At 35.3% G+C, this 20,855-nt stretch overlaps 1 protein-coding gene across 2 annotated transcripts in view; it reads right to left on the minus strand.

Moving 5' to 3' along the window:
* The window catches only part of LOC127637629 (protein kinase C theta type-like), a 38,002-nt gene that overhangs the window by 8,678 nt on the left and 8,469 nt on the right, over nt 1-20,855 (minus strand). For both annotated transcript variants that reach the window (XM_052118787.1, XM_052118788.1), the window contains 11 exons: nt 20,128-20,595; nt 14,847-15,046; nt 14,630-14,690; nt 13,196-13,376; nt 11,358-11,389; nt 11,173-11,258; nt 10,339-10,468; nt 3,444-3,553; nt 2,941-3,076; nt 1,069-1,229; nt 303-476 (listed from right to left, as the gene is read on the minus strand). In XM_052118787.1, the coding sequence (XP_051974747.1) occupies nt 303-476; nt 1,069-1,229; nt 2,941-3,076; nt 3,444-3,553; nt 10,339-10,468; nt 11,173-11,258; nt 11,358-11,389; nt 13,196-13,376; nt 14,630-14,690; nt 14,847-15,046; nt 20,128-20,245 (1,389 nt within the window). In that variant the 5' untranslated portion in view covers nt 20,246-20,595. The remainder of the gene's footprint in view (nt 1-302; nt 477-1,068; nt 1,230-2,940; nt 3,077-3,443; nt 3,554-10,338; nt 10,469-11,172; nt 11,259-11,357; nt 11,390-13,195; nt 13,377-14,629; nt 14,691-14,846; nt 15,047-20,127; nt 20,596-20,855) is intronic.

Raw genomic sequence — 20,855 nt, forward strand, 5'->3', positions numbered from 1 at the left:
TCAAGAGGTGCACTATCGACTGATGCTAGAGGCTGTAGCCTTTAGCCTCCTTGTTAGCGAACCCGAGATGCCGGTTCGAGTCCCGAACGGTGCGGGTAGAACAGGAGTGTCAAACTTACATCATTACTATTGTGATCAACAATGCTATTGACTACTCTGTCTGAACAAATGGATCAGATTTCATCACTTGCTAAATGACTGGGCAAACAGTCAGTCCTAAAAAGATTGGATTTAAAAAAGAAATATAATTTTTGGGGAGTGCGAAAAAGCCAATGTATACTGAGAATGTCAATATGTGTTACCTTGGTCTGGAAGGTGCAGTAGAGGTGTGTGAGGAAGGGGTGTTCCCAGGCCAAAGAAAGAACTCTCTTCTCCACCATAGTGCATTCAACATCATCATCCATCAGAACTACATCTTTCTTTAGTGCCTTTACCGCAAAGAACTGCCCTGTTCCCTTCAACTCGGCCAGGAACACCTACAAACACACATACACACACTCGCACACATATGCACTCCAAGATTTGCAGAGAATCCATGCCTTCACATGGATGTGGGGTTAAGTCCCAGATGTAATCTGTGTTGTGTCCTGTACTAGCTCTGATAAACTGACTGATCCAGTAATTTGCCAGACACATTTGGCCAAAGCATCTTACAGTGGATAAACCAGGTTATAATGAAATAAATAATAAATAACCTGACTTTATATGGCAATCGCTTTGAAAGGGAACCTAATAACTACAACAAGGATGTGAGTTGAAGTGCTTGATGAATAGAGTGTACCAGTCTGGTTCCAGAAGTAAGTATCTGTGTTTTAGGTATGTATTGTAGAAGATAAAACAGAAAAGTATCTTCAAATAATGTAAACCTAAGACCATATTTTATGTGTTAAAGGAAAACCAAAAATCTAAAATGTAGAAATTCCACAGGGAATCCTTGGTCATTGGGTTTGGCCTACAAAATGGCCCCTATTAACAGAACTTGTAAAGTCCACTGTCACTTTGACATACAATTTATTCAATTAAATATGTCAATATGCTGCTAAGATGTGTCTAGAGTGCTTCTCTTACCTTTCCAAAACTTCCCTTGCCCAGCATCTTGTGCAGAGTGAAGTTGTCTAGGACAAATTTGCGGTGCTCTTTGCGTGGAGTGGCATACAATGGCTCAGGTTCTTCAGTTAGGCTTGGCTTGCCGCACTCAGTCGGGGCATCCCATGCTATAGTCTGCTGCTCTTTAGGGAGGAATAGAAAATCTTTGGACACTGGATAACAGGATTGCATTAATACTGAATCAATAACTCTGTTCCAAAACCTTGTGAGCAGCCCACCTCGGCAACAGACTACAGATGCAAAGACTAGTCCATACAGTAGGAAGCAAACATATGAAGGAAATATACACTGGCGACCAAAGGTTTGGAATAATGTACAGATTTTGCAGTTTCAGAAGGAAATTGGTACTTTAACTCACCAAAGTGGCATTCAACTGATCACAAAGTATAGTCAGGACATTACTGATGTAAAAAACAGCACCATCACTATTTGAAAAAAGTATTTTTTGATCAAGTCTAGGCAGACCCCATATATATATATCCATATACATAAAATATATAGATTTGCCACAGTATGCAATAGACTGGCATGTCTTAAGGTCAATATTAGTTCAAAAATGGCAAAAAAAGTAACAACTTTCTCTAGAAACTCGTCAGTCAATCATTATTTTGAGGAATGAAGGCTATACAATGCTAGAAATTGCATACAAAGGTGTACACCACAAGGACAGAAAGAAATGTGGAAGGCCAGATGTACAACTAAACAAGAAGATAAGTACATCAGAGTCTCTAGTTTGAGAAGTAGACACCTCACATGCCCTCAGCTGACAGCTTCATTGAATTCTACCCGCTCAACACCAGTTTCATGTACAACAGTAAAGAGAAGACTCAGGGGTGCAGCCTTATGGGAAGAATTGCAAAGAAAAAGCAACTTTTGAAACAGAAAAACAAAAAGAAAGGATTAGAGAGGGCAAAGAAACAGACATTGGACAGATAATTGGAAAAGAGTGTTATGGATCTTAACTCAATTGAGTTTTGTGGGATTAGCTAGTCTGTAAGGTGCATGACAAGACAGCCACATCTATGGCAAGTGCTACAGGAATTGTGGGATGAAATGTCACTTGAGTATCTGGACAAACTGACAGCTAGAATGCCAAGGATTTGCAAAGCTGTCATTGCTTTGAAGTAGTATAAGAAGTTCTGAAATTTGTTTTCAAATTGTAATAGTAATTTTTCATTGTATTAATGTCCTGACTATACATTGTGATCAGTTGAATGCCACTTTGGTGAATAAAAGTACCAATTTGCATAAGAGCAAAATCTGTACATTATTCCAAAATATTGGAAAAATAGAGTATCAAGTTCTTAGCTTAGCGACATGATAACATCAGGTAGTATCTGATATGATTTGAAAGCATCACCATCTTTAGTTAGTTGGAATCCGTCAAAACTGATCTTATGAAAAATGTGTGAATGTGTTGATATTTTTGTAGAATTATATTACTTGCTTTCTTGCTTATATCATGGCAGTTCTGAAGTGAAAAGTCCACTATAAAGCCCTAAAAGTGAGTTACATTTTCTCCCAAACAGATGAGAATTTTAAGGTTAATGCTTTATGGAGTTTTAAATAAACAAAACCAACCTCCCTAACCTAAACCTCAAACCTAAACATATACCTAACCGATAGTGCCATAAAAAGCAAATGTGAGATGGAAAGCGTAATGGCTAAAGCAACCACTTCATTTTGTGGGGATTCTATGACACATTTGACTTACTTGCGTGCTCTTCATGACTTGTATCCCAGTCATTCGCATTGTAAGTGCAATGCTCTATCAGTTGAACTACTGCACAGTTTGGTCATGCTCTAATACGGCACAAAGTCTCAAACACATACCTTTGCGTGGTAATGCTGGCGCAGATGTGAGGGGAGAAATTGGTAAGTGGCCTGAGGGCTCTCGGGTGACCCCAGCCTGACCTTCGCCCACTGGCCCCTCACGACCAATGATCTCAGGATCCCTGGAGCTCCGAGCCTGTGATTGACAGAAACACACACATATTTATCTGTACCACATAATGTATGCAAATCATATTTAGGCTGCTTTGTTGCCATATTGCAACACACTTACTTGTGTTGCAATATGGATTGCTTTCTAACACATTTTAGAACACAATGATTTGTAAAATTTTGGCATAACTAGAAGCATTTGCATTCACAAACAGTACTTGCATGTTTCAGGTCTTATGTAGCATTCATTTGTACTGTCTTACTATTAAGCACAGGCTAGTTGTAAATAAATGCAAATTTGTGGTATGCTGTGGTAAATGGTGTTGCATTTCTACCATGACATGTCTAGCTGCATAACATCTGTGGTTTAGCAGGAGTGTGAGTCTTCTGACCTGTTGAGTGCTCTCAATCATAGCCAGAGCCTCTGCCATTAGCTTCTGGTTGATACCACAAAGGTTAGCTACTTTCTTCTGACATTTATGGTGAACATTCATGCCACACTCTGCAATGGAAACACATTCAAAACACAATATTAAATTAAAGTAAGAAGGCTATAAAACAAAGGAAATATTTCTAAATTAAAATAACATCTACTGACAGCATCTGTGTTGATTACCACAGAATTTTTTTTCTTTTTTTTTAATCTCAGTTAGTAAAAACAAACAAAAATTTACAGTAGGTAAAGCAACATGTTTATAGTAATGCGCTTATCAATTACTAATGGGAAATGTAAACATTTTTTTTTTTATTCTTAAACAAGTCCTTTTATTCTTATATAAAACAAGTCCTTTTATTCTTATTATTTCTTCCATATACAAATGTGTGTTAATAAGGGCCACGCTCTGATGGGGCGGAGCCTAGGGCTGGGCGATAGGGCCAAAAAAATTATCACTATTTTGTTTTCATATCGTTCGATATCAATATTTATCACGATATACATTTCATATGATTAATGGGGCGGAACTGCATTCCACAAATTTTTTGGACCTCAAGAATGAATTAAACTTCAGAGGGTAAGCTACCTTGTAATGTACACTTAGTTTAGGATTTTTTCTTACATAAGGTGCGTGTGACCTCCTTTCGATAAAACTGAGCCAATTTCATCATTTTCAGCTGACGTTTGACTCCACAGTACAGCTCAGTAGGTGGCAGTAATGCACCATAAACTGGATTGCCAACTGCCAATAAACACTATACAAGAAAAAGAAGAAATACTTTCTTGCTTGTGACATCGCTATGGATCATGAAAAAACTTTTAACTAGTAAAAAACTTTAAATAGTAGATAACTAAACAGCAACGGTGTTGATGTCGGAGTTGTTGTTGTGTTCAATCGATAGCTGTATTTCATTGTCAGTGCTGTCTTGTTTGGTACACAACAAAATAGCATTAGCTGGATAGCTAGTGGCTACAGAGCAGAGCTGCATGCTAACAGGCATACGTATGGAATGATATTAATCTCATTATTATTAATGAATGCACACACAATTATTCATGTTCTAGTTACATTTTGTGAATGTATTTTACTAACCACAAACAAATGCCATTTGATTTGAATCTGTGGAATTCGGGATTGAATGATTGTGCAGCGATTTGTACAAATACAGACATGTTTGCAAATAAACATGTTCTGTTCTACATTAATAAATCAAAAATTGCTCACGCAAAAATTAATCCGTGCATTTGTGGATCAGAAGACACGCGTGCATTTATTGACATCTTGTTCGAATCGATCGTGTTCGGTTCATTTGGATTTTGAGACTTCCTTTTCGCAGTTTACAGCATTCCACCCACACGTACACACACACAACTAACGAACAAGCCAGTGCTATTCATTAACGTGAACACGATTCGTAAATGTGTGTCACTATACAATGAAACAAATGCTTTTCAACCGGTGTCTGTAGAATTAAGAATTACATAAATGTGCAGCAATTTGTACAAATAAAGTCATGTTTGTGAGTATAAATGTTCTGCTTTGCATTAAAGTGTGACAATTTCCGCGTGCAAAAAGGAATCCGTGCATTTCTGGATCAGAAGACACGCATGCATTTATTGATTCCTTGTTCGAGTCGATCCTGTTCGGTTCATTTGGATTTTGAGACTTGTTTTCCGCACTTTCAGCATTGAGGATCCACACGCAACTGAAAGGCAAGGCAGGCAGCTACCACTAGATGGCAGTCGCAGAGAATTACCGAGTTGGCCTGCCCTGGTTTGAGAACAGGTGATAATGGACATTTTGGCATTCTCCGAAGAACCTTTAAAACATGGATAATACCATTTTAAACCAACAAGCTGGTTGGGTAAGTAACACTAATCTTTTTTTCTTTTTTTTCTTTTATTGCATACTGAAAAGAAGAAAAAAAGTAACTTCCTATAGACTAGCAAGTTAAAAACAATGTACATTTGATATATTTGACATATTAATTACATTTTATAAATATTCATTTGATGAGATATTAACAAAAAAATGTTGGCTCTTCATTATGTATGTTAGATTATTGTTTAGAGTGCGAGCTGATCAGGGAGGAGAGAATGTTGGCGTGGCTCGTCTGATGTTTTCTGTACGTGGAGAAACTGCAAGAAAAACAAAACTAAGGACACTTGTGACAAATGTCAAAAGGTAGTGTGTGGGATCTACACATGGAAGGTAGAGAGTACATGTGTTGAGTAATTGATCCACAAGCGTCAGTGAATGATGTGCGGGGTTTGCCCCCAAAACAGCCAGATGCCTTGTTCAAGTGAGCCCACTTTTAGGAGAATTTGTTCATAATGATTTTACAGCATACTATTTTCATAATAGTTTTACAGCATGATATGTTTGCTCACAGTAAAACAAATATTGCTTTCTAAATCAGTTCGTTTTCCCACAGTTTAGCTGAATGTTCATATTCTTTATTAACTGTTTTGGCCATTTTGGGTTTGGCCTATATGTGTTTCATACATGTCTAAGGTTTTTACTATGCATTGAAATACACATTGGTGATGTTTTTATAAGCTATTGTATAGATTTTACAAAGAAAATAATTTAATATAAATAATCAAAGTTGCATCTGTAATCAGCTACAATAGCAAGTTCTGTGATTTTCGATGAACTAATACATTTTCACATTCATTAGAATTTAAATTTCGTGTCCTGGTGTTTATTATTAATATAACAGATTAATTTATTCACGGATTTCGATTCCAGTGGTGGCTGCATAGGATTGTTTCCAATTCGTGTTGTCCAAACATTTCCAATAACTCCAGAGCGTTGTAAAGTCCAAAAATCAACATGTTTTGAAAAAATATAGATTTAATCATTTCCCAAATTCACAACATGTTTTTATCTAACGAAATATTCCGCCTCAATCCATGTTTGTTGGCGTTTAGACTTTCAAAAACATCTTCACTGTGGTGAAAAAACTTGATGGACACAAAGCGAGGCACGCACCTTCCGGGGCAGTCTAGCAGCTAATATATATATATATATTTTGTATAGTCTAGCACTATTATATATTACAAAAAAAGATTGTATTATATTGGACTATCTACGTTCAGCTATGCTCCGTGCTCCATTTAATCCATATTATTCTATTTTATTCTAATTGAGGATTTTGTTCGAGGATTTTGACATTTTTTAGGGTGATGACGTCATAAAATATGACGACAGACATTAGAAGCTTCATTCTAAAACCTCAATAGAAGTGTCGAATGTAAATATCACATGACATTTGGTACAGTCTAGTATGAACGGTCAGAATGACCACTATGGCCATTCTAGTAGGCTAGTTATAGAATTTCCACGAGCATCTTCCTAATGGTCGGAGCCCCCGAAGTGACCTGTGCAAAAAAAAAATAAATCTAAGAGACTTTCGCGTGCGCACGCGTTACAGTTTCTGGTGTGTGTATAGCTCTTTTCCGATTGCGTCATTGCCATCATTCATTTACTCAAAGATACTGAGAGCATGGATGCGCATGAATCTATAGAGATATATTTTAAACTTGGCCTTCAAAGACATTACTGTCTATGACATTTGTAATACTGTCATGGCTGAGACACTCTTTGATCTTCCAAAGGACACTAATCAAGCAATAGACTTGTACTTGCATTTAACACTAGAACTACCGGAATTCTATAACTACTAGAATGGCCATAGTGGTCATTCTGACCGTTCATACTAGACTGTACCAAATGTCATGTCATATTTATATTCGACACTTCTATTGAGGTTTTAGAATGAAGCTTCTAATGTCTGTCGTCATATTTTATGACGTCATCACCCTAAAAAATGTCAAAATCCTCGAACAAAATCCTCAATTAGAATAAAATAGAATAATATGGATTAAATGGAGCACGGAGCGCCAAGCGAACGTAGATAGTCCAATATAATACAATCTTTTTTTGTAATATATAATAGTGCTAGACTATACAAAATATATATATATATTAGCTGCTAGACTGCCCCGGAAGGTGCGTGCCTCGCTTTGTGTCCATCAAGTTTTTTCACCACAGTGAAGATGTTTTTGAAAGTCTAAACGCCAACAAACATGGATTGAGGCGGAATATTTCGTTAGATAAAAACATGTTGTGAATTTGGGAAATGATTAAATCTATATTTTATCAAAACATGTTGATTTTTGGACTTTACAACGCTCTGGAGTTATTGGAAATATTTGGACAACACGAATTGGAAACAATCCTATGCAGCCACCACTGGAATCGAAATCCATGAATAAATTAATCTGTTATATTAATAATAAACACCAGGACACGAAATTTAAATTCTAATGAATGTGAAAATGTATTAGTTCATCGAAAATCACAGAACTTGCTATTGTAGCTGATTACAGATGCAACTTTGATTATTTATATTAAATTATTTTCTTTGTAAAATCTATACAATAGCTTATAAAAACATCACCAATGTGTATTTCAATGCATAGTAAAAACCTTAGACATGTATGAAACACATATAGGCCAAACCCAAAATGGCCAAAACAGTTAATAAAGAATATGAACATTCGCTAAACTGGGGGAAAACGAACTGATTTAGAAAGCAATATTTGTTTTACTGTGAGCAAACATATCATGCTGTAAAACTATTATGAAAATAGTATGCTGTAAAATCATTATGAACAAATTCTCCTAAAAGTGGGCTCACTTGAACAAGGCATCTGGCTGTTTTGGGGGCAAACCCCGCACATCATTCACTGACGCTTGTGGATCAATTACTCAACACTTGTACTCTCTACCTTCCATGTGTAGATCCCACACACTACCTTTTGACATTTGTCACAAGTGTCCTTAGTTTTGTTTTTCTTGCAGTTTCTCCACGTACAGAAAACATCAGACGAGCCACGCCAGCATTCTCTCCTCCCTGATCAGCTCGCACTCTAAACAATAATATAACATACATAATGAAGAGCCAACATTTTTTGTTAATATCTCATCAAATGAATATTTATAAAATGTAATTAATATGTCAAATATATCAAATGTACATTGTTTTTAACTTGCTAGTCTATGGGAAGTTACTTTTTTTTTCTTCTTTTCAGTATGCAATAAAAGAAAAAAAAGAAAAAAAGATTAGTGTTACTTACCCAACCAGCTTGTTGGTTTAAAATGGTATTATCCATGTTTTAAAGGTTCTTCGGGAGAATGCCAAAATGTCCATTATCACCTGTTCTCAAACCAGGGCAGGCCAACTCGGTAATTCTCTGCGACTGCCATCTAGTGGTAGCTGCCTGCCTTGCTTTTCAGTTGCGTGTGGATCCTCAATGCTGAAAGTGCGGAAAACAAGTCTCAAAATCCAAATGAACCGAACAGGATCGACTCGAACAAGGAATCAATAAATGCACGCGTGTCGCCTGATCCAGAAATGCACGGATTCCTTTTTGCACGCGGAAATTGTCACACTTTAATGCAAAGCAGAACATTTATACTCACAAACATGACTTTATTTGTACAAATTGCTGCACATTTATGTAATTCTTAATTCTACAGACACCGGTTGAAAAGCATTTGTTTCATTGTATAGTGACACACATTTACGAATCGTGTTCACGTTAATGAATAGCACTGGCTTGTTCGTTAGTTGTGTGTGTGTACGTGTGGGTGGAATGCTGTAAACTGCGAAAAGGAAGTCTCAAAATCCAAATGAACCGAACACGATCGATTCGAACAAGATGTCAATAAATGCACGTGCGTGTTCTGATCCACAAATGCACGGATTAATTTTTGCATGAGCAATTTTTGATTTATTAATGTAGAACAGAACATGTTTATTTGCAAACATGTCTGTATTTGTACAAATCGCCGCACAATCATTCAATCCCGAATTCCACAGATTCAAATCAAATGGCATTTGTTTGTGGTTAGTAAAATACATTCACAAAATGTATCTAGTACATGAATAATTGTGTGTGCATTCATTAATAATAATGAGATTAATATCATTCCATACATACTTTCTAACAGGCTGATTTTATGACTGTGATTCAGTTATCTAGTTGTATGTCTAACTTTGCCAGACTGCTTGCGTTTTTAGTGACACATACCTGATCCGATCATTTAGATAAATAACATAAAAAAAAAACTAAAACGTTTATCATCGATACTGATTTTTTTTCCTGGTAAATATCAATATTGGTTTATCGCCTAGCCCTAGTGGAGCCGCAGTTGAATCTGGTTTTATTCTCAACAAAGCTGGCGAAGTCGACAAATATAATTTAATATTTCTGTATGATAGACATTTATTATGTCTTCAGTTTTCAGTATCTCCAAGTAGAATATGCGAGTTTAACATGCTAATTGGTTAGCATGCTTACTGTAGGTTATGCTACTGTATCTTAGCAGGAAACAGACTTCCATTTTGGTATATATTCATAGTTGTGAACTACACCCAGCCTAGTCTTAAATTTGTACTTCTGTATTACTTGAACTCTTTGCGATGGCTTAGTGAAAACTTGCTTGTCTTGGCTTGGCGTACTGCTAGGAGCTATGTTTTGAGCTGTAAAGTTGTCTAAACTGTCTTTTAGAGGTGGGACTACATTTCTAGGTGGATGAACAAGATGTGTGATTTTATCACACTAAATTAATGCATGAAACGTGTGTATTTTATCGTTTATCCCAGGGCAATGCCATTCCGCATAGACCTCAAAAGTGAATTTTTATGTAAACAACTTTTATTTTACAAATTGAGGGAAGAGTCGAAATAATTTTTTGTGGTAATCAACAGCATGTCAAAGATACTCATATCTGACATTCATAGTTGGCATAGTTCACATGTAGTCTTATAATGCATCACCTTCACATTTAAGGCCCTGGCGAGCGATACCCCACAACAAAGTCCCACAGTGCTCGCAGAACGTCGGGCTCTTGTAGTTATACACCTTAAATCTGTGAGGCATGTCAATCTTAAAGCGCTCTTTGTGGATCTGAAACACATACATAAACAGATTTAGTGTTGACGTCATTAGGAAACACACACACTATCACATGGAGGGTTTCAATATGTCATTTATAATTGTCATTAAGAAGCAGTTATGTCGCAAAATTGTCTTCTGACACCTACAAAAAGAGGAAGGAAGCTGAGAAAGATGATTAATTTTCTTTAGTTTTTTCTTAAATACTTTCTTCTGACGCCTACAACAGCTTAGCTGGAGCCATAATTCTATTACAGTTGGACAAGTGGTCCAAAGGTCCCTTACTGACTACTGAATACTTAAACTATAAAAAATATAAAAATAAAATGAAAAACTAAAAATACTTGTATATACATATGTATTTTGCTATATGTAAATAACAAAATAACATTATATATGAGAAAATATAAAAATATTTTACATTGATATAAAAATTCAAAACTAACAATAACAACACTAGAAAATAAAGTATGTTAAGAACTATTAAGATTTTTTGTGACACACACAATTTCCCCTAATTCTCATTACTGTTATGCATAATCAGTCATTCCCATTTTTGAATTTTCTTTAAGTAAAAAAATAAAAATAAAATCTTATTTGTATCTTTTGATTTTGAAGTGAAATTTGGAAATGTTTGACAGGTTTTGTGAGATTCACCCAAATGTACAAACAAAATGCACAGAAATAGTTGAAAGTATTACAGTAAATATAGTTACCATGGTTTCTTTACTATTTATTGCTGAGCCTGTGCATTTGGCAATTACTTTGTCGATACACTTTTTATGGATGGCAGCATTGCATTCTGAAAAAAAAAGAAAGTTCTGACACTGGTTTAATGGAAACTCATTAAGAAACTTTCAAGGAACCACAACAACCATGAGGATGTAAAAAAATGACTTACGTCGACACTGATATCCCTGTTTATTCAGGCCCCTGGAGCAGGAGAAAAAACCATGACACATGTTAAATGGCTAAAATATTCACCTATATGTTTCATGATGTTACTGTACACCAGTCAGCCACTACATTAAAACTACCTGCCTAATATTGTGTAGGTCCCCCTCGTGCCACCAAAACAGCACCAACCCCCATCTCAGAATAGCATTCTGAGATGTTATTCTTCTCAACACAATTGTACAGAGTGGTTATCTGAGTTACCGTAGACTTTGTCTGTTGACCTCATCAACAAGGTGTTTCCATCTGCAGAACTGCTGCTCACTGGATGTTTTTTGTTTTTGGCACCATCCTGAGTAAATTCTAGAGACTGTTGAGTGTGAAAGTCCCAGGAGATCAACAGTTACAGAAATACTCAAACCAGCCCGTCTGGCACCAACAATCATCCATGCGATTATCTAATCAGCCAATTGTGTGGCAGCAGTGCAGTGCATAAAATCATGCAGCTATGGGTCAGGAGCTTTAGTTAATGTTCACATCAACCATCAGAAAGGGGAAAAATGGTATCTCAGTTATTTGGACCGTGGCATGATTGTTAGTACCGGACGGGCTGGTTTGAGTATTTCTGTAACTGCTGATTTCTTGGGATTTTCACACAAAACTAGAATTTACTCAGAATGGTGCCAAAAACCAAAAAACATCCAGTGAGTGGCAGTTCTGCAGTTGGGAACTCCTTGTTGATGAGAGAGGTCAACAGAATGGCCAGACTGGTTTGAGCTGACAAAGTCTATAGTAACTCAGATAATAATACTAGTATCTCAGGAAGCTATTCTGAGATGAGGTTTGGTGCTGTTTTGGCGGCCCGAGGGGGAACTACACAATATTAAGTAGGTGATTTTAATGTTGTGGCTGATCGGTGTATGTTAGTATATAAATAAATATTTAGTTCTGCTCAACTCCAGTTTAACTTATCCATTTTTGTGAAAGCGCTAATTCCAAGCGCAATTTTCGCACCAGTGCAAAGCGCAAGTTGGCGTGGGTGGGAGTGCTTGCGCTACCTCGGGTGTATGCACGCAAACTGTGGGTGTACTGTATCATAATAAAGAGGTACAAAGCGCAATTTGCTGTTTTTCTGAGAGACAGGTCATCGCACTGAGATGTCTGAGAACCAAAGTCTAAACTCGGTTCCAGCATTTGCAGCTCGGGGATTCAAGCAGCAGATGACATCAAAGAGCTATCAATCACTAGCTATAATTTGTGTGGCAGTAGTTTTCAATGATTATTATTAATAATATTGGATTTATTTAGTAGGCCTATAGTGCCTTTCCAAAGCTTAAGAACGCTATACAGAAATAAACATAAAACATTAAACAGAGAAACATATAACAAATAGATATTACAAAACAATGGCCAATAGGAGAAAAGAAAATAATTTTTCAAGCAAACTGGCGAGCAGGACGACAGCCAACAGTCCCAGAAAGTCCCACAGAATGCATTGCATACAGACCATTTACATCACCAAAATTTTATGAATGGCCTGTCTTCATTTTTTTTGACGCCGTTTGACAGTAAATTAAATATATAATAGGACACAGATGGTGCAATAGCCAGAGAAGAACCTCCGAATTAAATTGCACTTGACCCTGCCCATTTGCACTTTGCACATGCAATTTCGCTAACAAACATGTATCCAAAGTGAACCAAACTTCATGGCCATGCCCATTGACTTGCGTATTACATATCTCATAGTGCTGTGCTTAAGGAATGGTGCTCTTACAATAGGGCCTTTTGTCTAGAAGACCGTGTAGAAATTATTTTAAATTTGATTGAAAATGTGGTCAGTACCAGACAAACTCCTTGCAGACTGAACAGAACGTAGGCTGAGGGAAAAAGGTGGCAGTGAACTCGTGACATTTGACCACATGAACTTTGGCCTGTTTGATGGCTCCTCGTCTGTGATGTAGTGCAAACATCCCGTCTTTTTCCTGTTCACTCTCTCCATCATCTTCACCATGACCTGCAGCATCTATGAAGCGTGAGTGTAAGTGCAAGAATTACATTTGAGCTCGGCATTTATGCAGTCTATACAGAAATTCTGTACATGTGTATGGAGAGTATAATAAATTATTTAATTTATAAATTAATAAATTATTTTGCAAATGCAATGCTAATAAAAATACATTGATAAATCTATATGAACTTTCAATAATGTTAAAGTGCAAATGGATGAATCGCATGAAAAAAATGTCCAGTCAGATTTCACCCCAAATATGTTATTATGCAAAAAGAAAATTATGCATATTATTTAGACCATAAGAATTATTTTGAATTTTTGTTTTAATATTTTGATAATTAATATTTCATTGTGACATTATTTGCATTCAAATGAACCCATTATTAATATTTTTTAAATAATTGTATTATAAAAATGTTTTTATTAATTTTTTGTTATAATAATTTATCTATTATTATTTATTCTATTGTTAATTTTAATACCTTATTTTAAATTGTATTTTATTTGTATTAATATTTTGATAATTAATGTTGCATTGTGACATTATTTTCATTCAAATGAACCTATTATTAATAATTGTTTAATAATTTTATTATACATTTTTGTATTAATTCTATTGTAAGTTTTTATTAATTTTATTTATAATTTTTTTGTATTAAGATTTTGATCATTAATTTTGTGTTGTGACATTATTTTCATGAAAATTAACCTATTATTAATAATTTTGTAATAATCTTATCATCTTTATTAATTATATTGTTATTTCTTTTTAATTTTATTTCTTATTATTATTATTAATAATAGTAGTAGTATTTAATATTGTTTAAGGATTTTTATATTTTATATTGCATTATTTTCATGAAAATGTATCTATTATTATTTATTCTATTCTATTTTAGTTTTAATATTTTGTATTAATTGTATAAGTCATTTTATTTTATTTTATTTCATCTTCTATCACAGCTTATTCTATTATTTAATTTAATAAAAAAAATTTTTTTTATATTTTGATCCTACATTTTTCATTGTGGCATTGTATTCATGATAATTATTTAATTATTATGAATTCAATTTGTATTTTTTATAATTACATTTTTAATTTAATTTGATGTTATAATTTCTATTTTTATTGTTTTATTAATTGTACCATTTATTTTATTTTATTTTGGGGTGAAATATGACCTGATAATTTCTTGACAGTTATCGTGAAATTGACTGAAATGTGTTTGAAATGATGTGTGTGTCTGAAATAAGGAGACACTCACCATTTCTTTCTAGAAAATAGCGTGCTTCCATCAGTAACCGACCCTGTGGCTTCAGCTCCAACTATAATTCACAAAAACATCTGAAGTTATCAAATTATAACATACAATAACTTACAATCAATAGTTTATATTTTGAATCCAAATTTAAGCAAACCCAAAAAGTAGTTTACACAGATATATTGCCATAGGTTCCACGCAAACACACACACTTGCTCACCCAGATCTCCAGTTTGCCGTTCTCTTTCTTGCAGCGTGAGGCTAGGGTGTCGAGCTGGACTGTGGCCTCCGTCTTCAGTTCTGCCGTCTTGTCCTTGACCACCACATGCATCACTCTTCCCCTGTGGACGTGAGCGTCAAACGTGCTGCTCCAGGGGGGATACATGGTGGGCCGCTTCTGCTTATACACCTGACCCTTTTCTATGGATCCACACACACAAAAATAAACCACCAAATTAGTTGCACAGCACTAAGAACCTGACTGATTAAATAACAGCATGAGTAAAACAATTCACAATGTGTTTTATTGCATTCTAACTGGATTTACAGCCTTGGAAACTAATACTGCTTTAATGACACAATGCAGGTAGTGTTTGATAGTAATCCGATAGCTTTTTCATGCAGGGAAATACATACAGAAACTCAAAAGTGGAGCATTTGTTTATAAAACACTTTCCCCTAAAGGTTTTGATGTTAAATACTTTCTCCTATCCCAGCTTATTATGCAGAGACAACTGTAAGTCACTTGCTGGTTGAGTCTCCTGGGTAAACACTGTAGCTCTGTGGCACTTTTGAATATTCTAATATTTTCGAATACTTATTGTTTAAGCATCCTGACACACCAACACTGGCTCAACAAATGGCATGATGAATTTTTCAAGATCCCAAAACCAAACTTTCTGGCTGTAACTCGTCCTAGAGCTTTCAAGCAACATCCACAGACCATTCAACCTAACCATGACATCCATCCATTCATCCATCTGACTAACTTTTCAAATGTAGCTATTATGGTTTATTTTCCGCCTCTGAAACGACTTTCTTTTTCAGATGACATCACCAGTCCCTCTTATTTTATACCCCCTCCTATCAAACCACCTTGCTCCTTTCTGGTTTGGAATGTCCACTTTACACGATCCAATCAGCTCTCATTGCATTAAATCAAGTCCCAGCCTACAGTTTTTTTCTCATTAATTATGTCAAATGGATTTTTTGTTGACTTTACTATGTGATTTTGCATTCAAAATTTGGTGTGTGGGCTATTTGACAGCAAAGATGTAAACATGCAAGAGGTTTGAGACTGACTTGGCTCTTTATATTTTGACAGTTACGTGTGGTTGTGGTTTGTTATACAGAATGAAACCAAGTTTTTGCTGGGAAATCCTTGTTAGCAAAACTCTTCAGTTGTCATGTCTATGAGTGTACAAGTGTGTGAAAATGGTATCATTTCATCTAATCATAATCAGCTCTTCCTATTTACTCCCACAACTTAATAGAACTTCAGGTTATTCCAAGCAAATAAAATGTGCAAAATAAGTGAAATTTAACTGTTCTCAGAATTACAGTGGCCCCACATATAGACATTTAAGCCACACTAAACAATGTATAAATATAACTGCATTAGATAACAAAATATCAAACCAAGTGGCATTTATTTGAACCCTTAAATGCATACCTTAGGACTTTAGTGACCCAGGACCTCATTTCACCCCATCTACATCATCCATTATTTGGAGTTATGCATCCCCCTCTTTAGTATTCCTTAATATTTCTCTTATGAATAGTGTAATAAAAATGCCAAAATGTACAAAAAAAAATATATATATATATATTACCAAAAGTATAATGGGTCATTATATATAATGGGTGACCGAGATATGTAATAGTGTCGCAATAAATGTTTAAGCTTGATAACATTTTTACTATGTCTATTCTACTATTATTTATCTATTGCAAAACATTTAGCAAAAAATATACATAAATCGGGTCTTATTTCACCCCAAAATAAAACAAAGTAAAATAAATTATTTAATTAATAAAAATAACATTAGAATTCATGATAATAGATTAGTTATCATGGATATAATGTCACAATGCAAAATTAATTATCAAAATCTTAAAACAAAAATAAATAAATCAAATTGAAGTACTTAACAGAAGATGGATGGAAAATGAAATAAAATTATAATAAAATTAATAAAAAGTATTAAAATATTTACAGAATTAATAGAATCAATCAAAATAAATAATAGAAAATATTAAAAATAAAACAATTAATTAATAATAATAGATACATTTTCATGAAAATAATGTCACATTTACAATCTAAATGCTAAAACAAAATTGAATGAAAAATAATGATAAAATTAATAAAAAAATAAATATATAATGAATTAATGAATTTAAAAAGCTAATACAATCTATGCACAATTAATAATAATAGGTACATTTGAGTGAAAATAATATCTTAATACTATAAATACACACTTTTAGTGGGCGTAACAGTCTGGTTACATCCACTTTTGAACTGGATCACTGATGCAATGGTAAACTGCCTACAGGAGATGAATCCAGCGGAAGTGTTCAAGCGGCTATCTTGGTATGCCCAGACTCTCATAGATCATCATTGACTCTTTCCTAGCGTTTGTCCCACAAAGGTGCCTCTTCGTGAGTATATATATTTGATTCGGCACAAGTTTAATGCCAGATGCCCTTCCTGACGCAACCCCTAGTAGCTGGGGAACTCTCATACATACAGGCAATTTAGAGTCTCCAATTCACTTAACCTGCATGTTTTTGGACTTGTCGGGAAACCGGAGCACCCGGAGGAAACACAGAAAGACCCTAGTTGAGCTGGGACTCGAACCAAGGTCCTTTGAGCTGTGAGGTGACAGTGCTAACCACTGAGCCACCGTGCCTCCCATGATTTGCCTGTTTTCATATTGAAGAGCTCACTGTTGTAATAAATGGATACATGTCATAAATTACATGTTCTTTGCTATTTAAACCTAGTGTATCAGTTTAATTTGAACCAGCTTTGCTTTACATGTCTCCTTCAGGCTCTGTGCTTAGGGAGAGAGAGCGCACGCTCTTATTCAATTGACCGTGAGAAAAATACACTTTTTGATGTATAATATCGACTACAGCGGTGGTTGGTACGATGAAAACATAAAGTCGGGTATGTATCCAATGTAATAGAAACTAAACAAGGCAGTTTCACATGACACGGGACGTGACAACTGGTAAAATTGCGTATAGCATTTGTTCAGCCAAGATGGTGCTCGGTAAGTTTGGTAAGTTTAATAACTTAAAATCAAGAACATCACTGAGTCAAGTCACCCACATCATGTCTCTCACAGTTTACTAAAAACAGTATATTGACATAAAAATGCATAAAAATAGTATTAATATTGGATATTAAGTCTTTGTAGGTGTAATGTATCTACACATGTAGGCTTCTGTAGTCTCTTGTGCAGTGCAATGTTGTCAGCTTGAACTGGTCCATAATAGATTGACGAATTAACTGTGTAACTTATGCATGTCTTTTTTTAGCCTATATCTCTGACAATTTTGAAGGACAATTCTGTTAAATTTATGACTCAAAATTATTATTCTCCATGTTTTTGTGGTTAAAGAAGAGCTCAATTAAATGTTCTTTAGTTGGTATGTAAAGATTTCAGACTGATTGCAGACCAACGCAGTTGCCGCTCAAGAAAATATCAATTCTAATAATTGTTTTTAATCTTCTGTGGCAGCTGCTGCGAGACGCAGATGGACGCATCAGGGATTTATGTACACGAACAGCACGCAGAACTGCCCTGCATTGTGCAGTTTCCCGCAAATTTACTAGAAAATCATATCGGTGACGACATGCGCTAATATTAACAGAGGGCTTTTTGAGTGTTTTTGGATGTAGCATTTGCAGTCAAATTGTGAGACGTAACATTTCAGCGAGTGCTAATTACTTCTGTGTTGACTCAATTGTATGTACTGTATTTTCCCAAATCATTCGGCAGATAGAGAAAAAAGATTCAGAAAGAAATCTCAGTGTAGACTATAATTTCTTTAGATGTTGGGTTTACAGTTACAATTTTAATTCAGAATTCATGAACAGATTAATTCGGACTCGCATTTGACTCGGACTGTTATGAACTCGATCTTGAGTCCGACTCGGCCTCGTTTGGACTCAGACTCAACTCGGACTCGATTGTTTAAAGACACGGACTTCACTAAGGTGGACTCGAACCCAACACTGGAAAGAAGTTTGTGGTTGTAGGGATGTACATGCAGATTTCAGATATAAAATAAGTGAGTGAATGATTAATGTTTACTTGCTGAAATTAGATGATTTCCTATTTAGTCAACAGGGACATTGGAATGTTTGGGCATAGCAATATGGTGGCACAGTGGCTTCACTGATATGATGTCATGATCAATCCAGTTCTACATATGCGTGAAGTGATCATCTGTGTTCCGCTACTGCTTTCGGTTCCTTGAGTAACATTTAACGTGCGAGTAAGGGCAGCCGGTGGACCTTCTGGTGGAGATGGTGCCCCCCTAGGGAGTTGGTGCCCTATGCAGACTGCATAGTCTGCGTATAGGGAGCGATGGTACTGATATAAATATAGTGTTAACTTGTGTGAACATAAGGGGAACTGACTTCATACATCCACTAAAATCACCTTGACACCAGTTGATTTAGTATTTGTAAAAATGGCTACTTAAAGCTAAGTTAATTATGAGAAAATCTCTAGCATCATTTGTTTGCTAATGGAACTTGCTTTGATATTTTGCAAGTAATCTAATGCAATTACATTCAGACATTTGCAAGTGTGTCTTAAGTATCAAAATCTACATCTAAACTAATACTAATAATAACATTTTTTGGGGGCCACTGTAGTCCCATACAAACATCTAAATTGACGAAATCCAAATGTACTGCATATTTTAGTTGCCAAATACAATCAGACAGGATGCAAATTATATGAACATTTTGAAATTTGAGAAATAGAGAAATTCATTCATACTTTGATAACTGATCGCACTTTTTCTTCAATCATAAAGTGACATTCTACTGCTGAATGGCAGTTATCTTATGACTAATAAGTACCCTTTCCTCTTTGAAATAGTGGAATGTGCATGTGATAAACAAGAGAAGTGTGCTGTATGAATCACAAAAGGTGACTTTGATTGGAAAGAAACAGATTCCTGCTCTTTACTGAAAATGACACACACTTCCCTTAAGACAAAGACAAATATACACACAAACACACACACACACACACACACACACACACACACACACACACACACACACACACACACACACGGGGCATGCACAACCTTGAACATTGGCAGGTTGTAATTGTGTTCAGGCATAGTTCAGGCACACTTGCTAAAAGTCACTGGGTTTCATATTTTGTTATCTAATGCAATGTCATTTAGACATTTTAAAGTGTTTCCACATACTTTAGGGGGGCTAAAGTGTAGCTAAAGTGTCTTACCCGTCTCCACTGCCTCTTTCATGTAAACAGCGCAGTATGGATTCAGTACTTCCTCATGGTAGGCTAGTCCAGGGTCCATCTCAAAGCTGGAAAAGCCAATTCTCAAGAACGGAGACATGGCTCTAAACGATCAGATCCAGTGGTAATAGCCTCTATATGGTGTTTAATTTCACTGTGGGTCTCTTCTGTACAATGATGTACTCTTATTTACAGCTTAATTGGACATTTATGATGTCCATTATATGAGTCCTTGAACTGCAACTGCTTCCAGTAGTGGACAAGGTAAGGACAAGTTTGGAAATGTGGAAATGTGTCCCTTTTAGTGTTGAAAAGTTGTTCTTTGTCCAACTGGTCCCCCACAAGTATCTCCTCAGATGAAGTGTTTATCTCACCAATCCTGTTTTTCAACGTTGTTTTAGAAGGGATGTTGGTGGGATTCAAATTTGATGGTGATCAATCCCTGAAACACTAAAAGACCACAAAAATATAGAAAAAAGAATAATAAATTAATAGTATATATTAATAAATGAATAATTAAAAGTTGATAATACATAGTCAATTAATAGTAAAAAGCACTGTATGATAAATATTATAACAATATTGTTATAAGTAGTAATAATAGAAAAAAGTATGATAGTAAATGAATAATCAATAGTATATCATAAAAAGGAAATTCACTATGCATTTCAGTATAAGAAATAATAATAAATAAAAGTATAATAGTATAT

This window comes from Xyrauchen texanus, chromosome 45 (genome assembly GCF_025860055.1).
Source record: "Xyrauchen texanus isolate HMW12.3.18 chromosome 45, RBS_HiC_50CHRs, whole genome shotgun sequence".
NCBI classification, from domain to species: Eukaryota; Metazoa; Chordata; class Actinopteri; order Cypriniformes; family Catostomidae; genus Xyrauchen; species Xyrauchen texanus.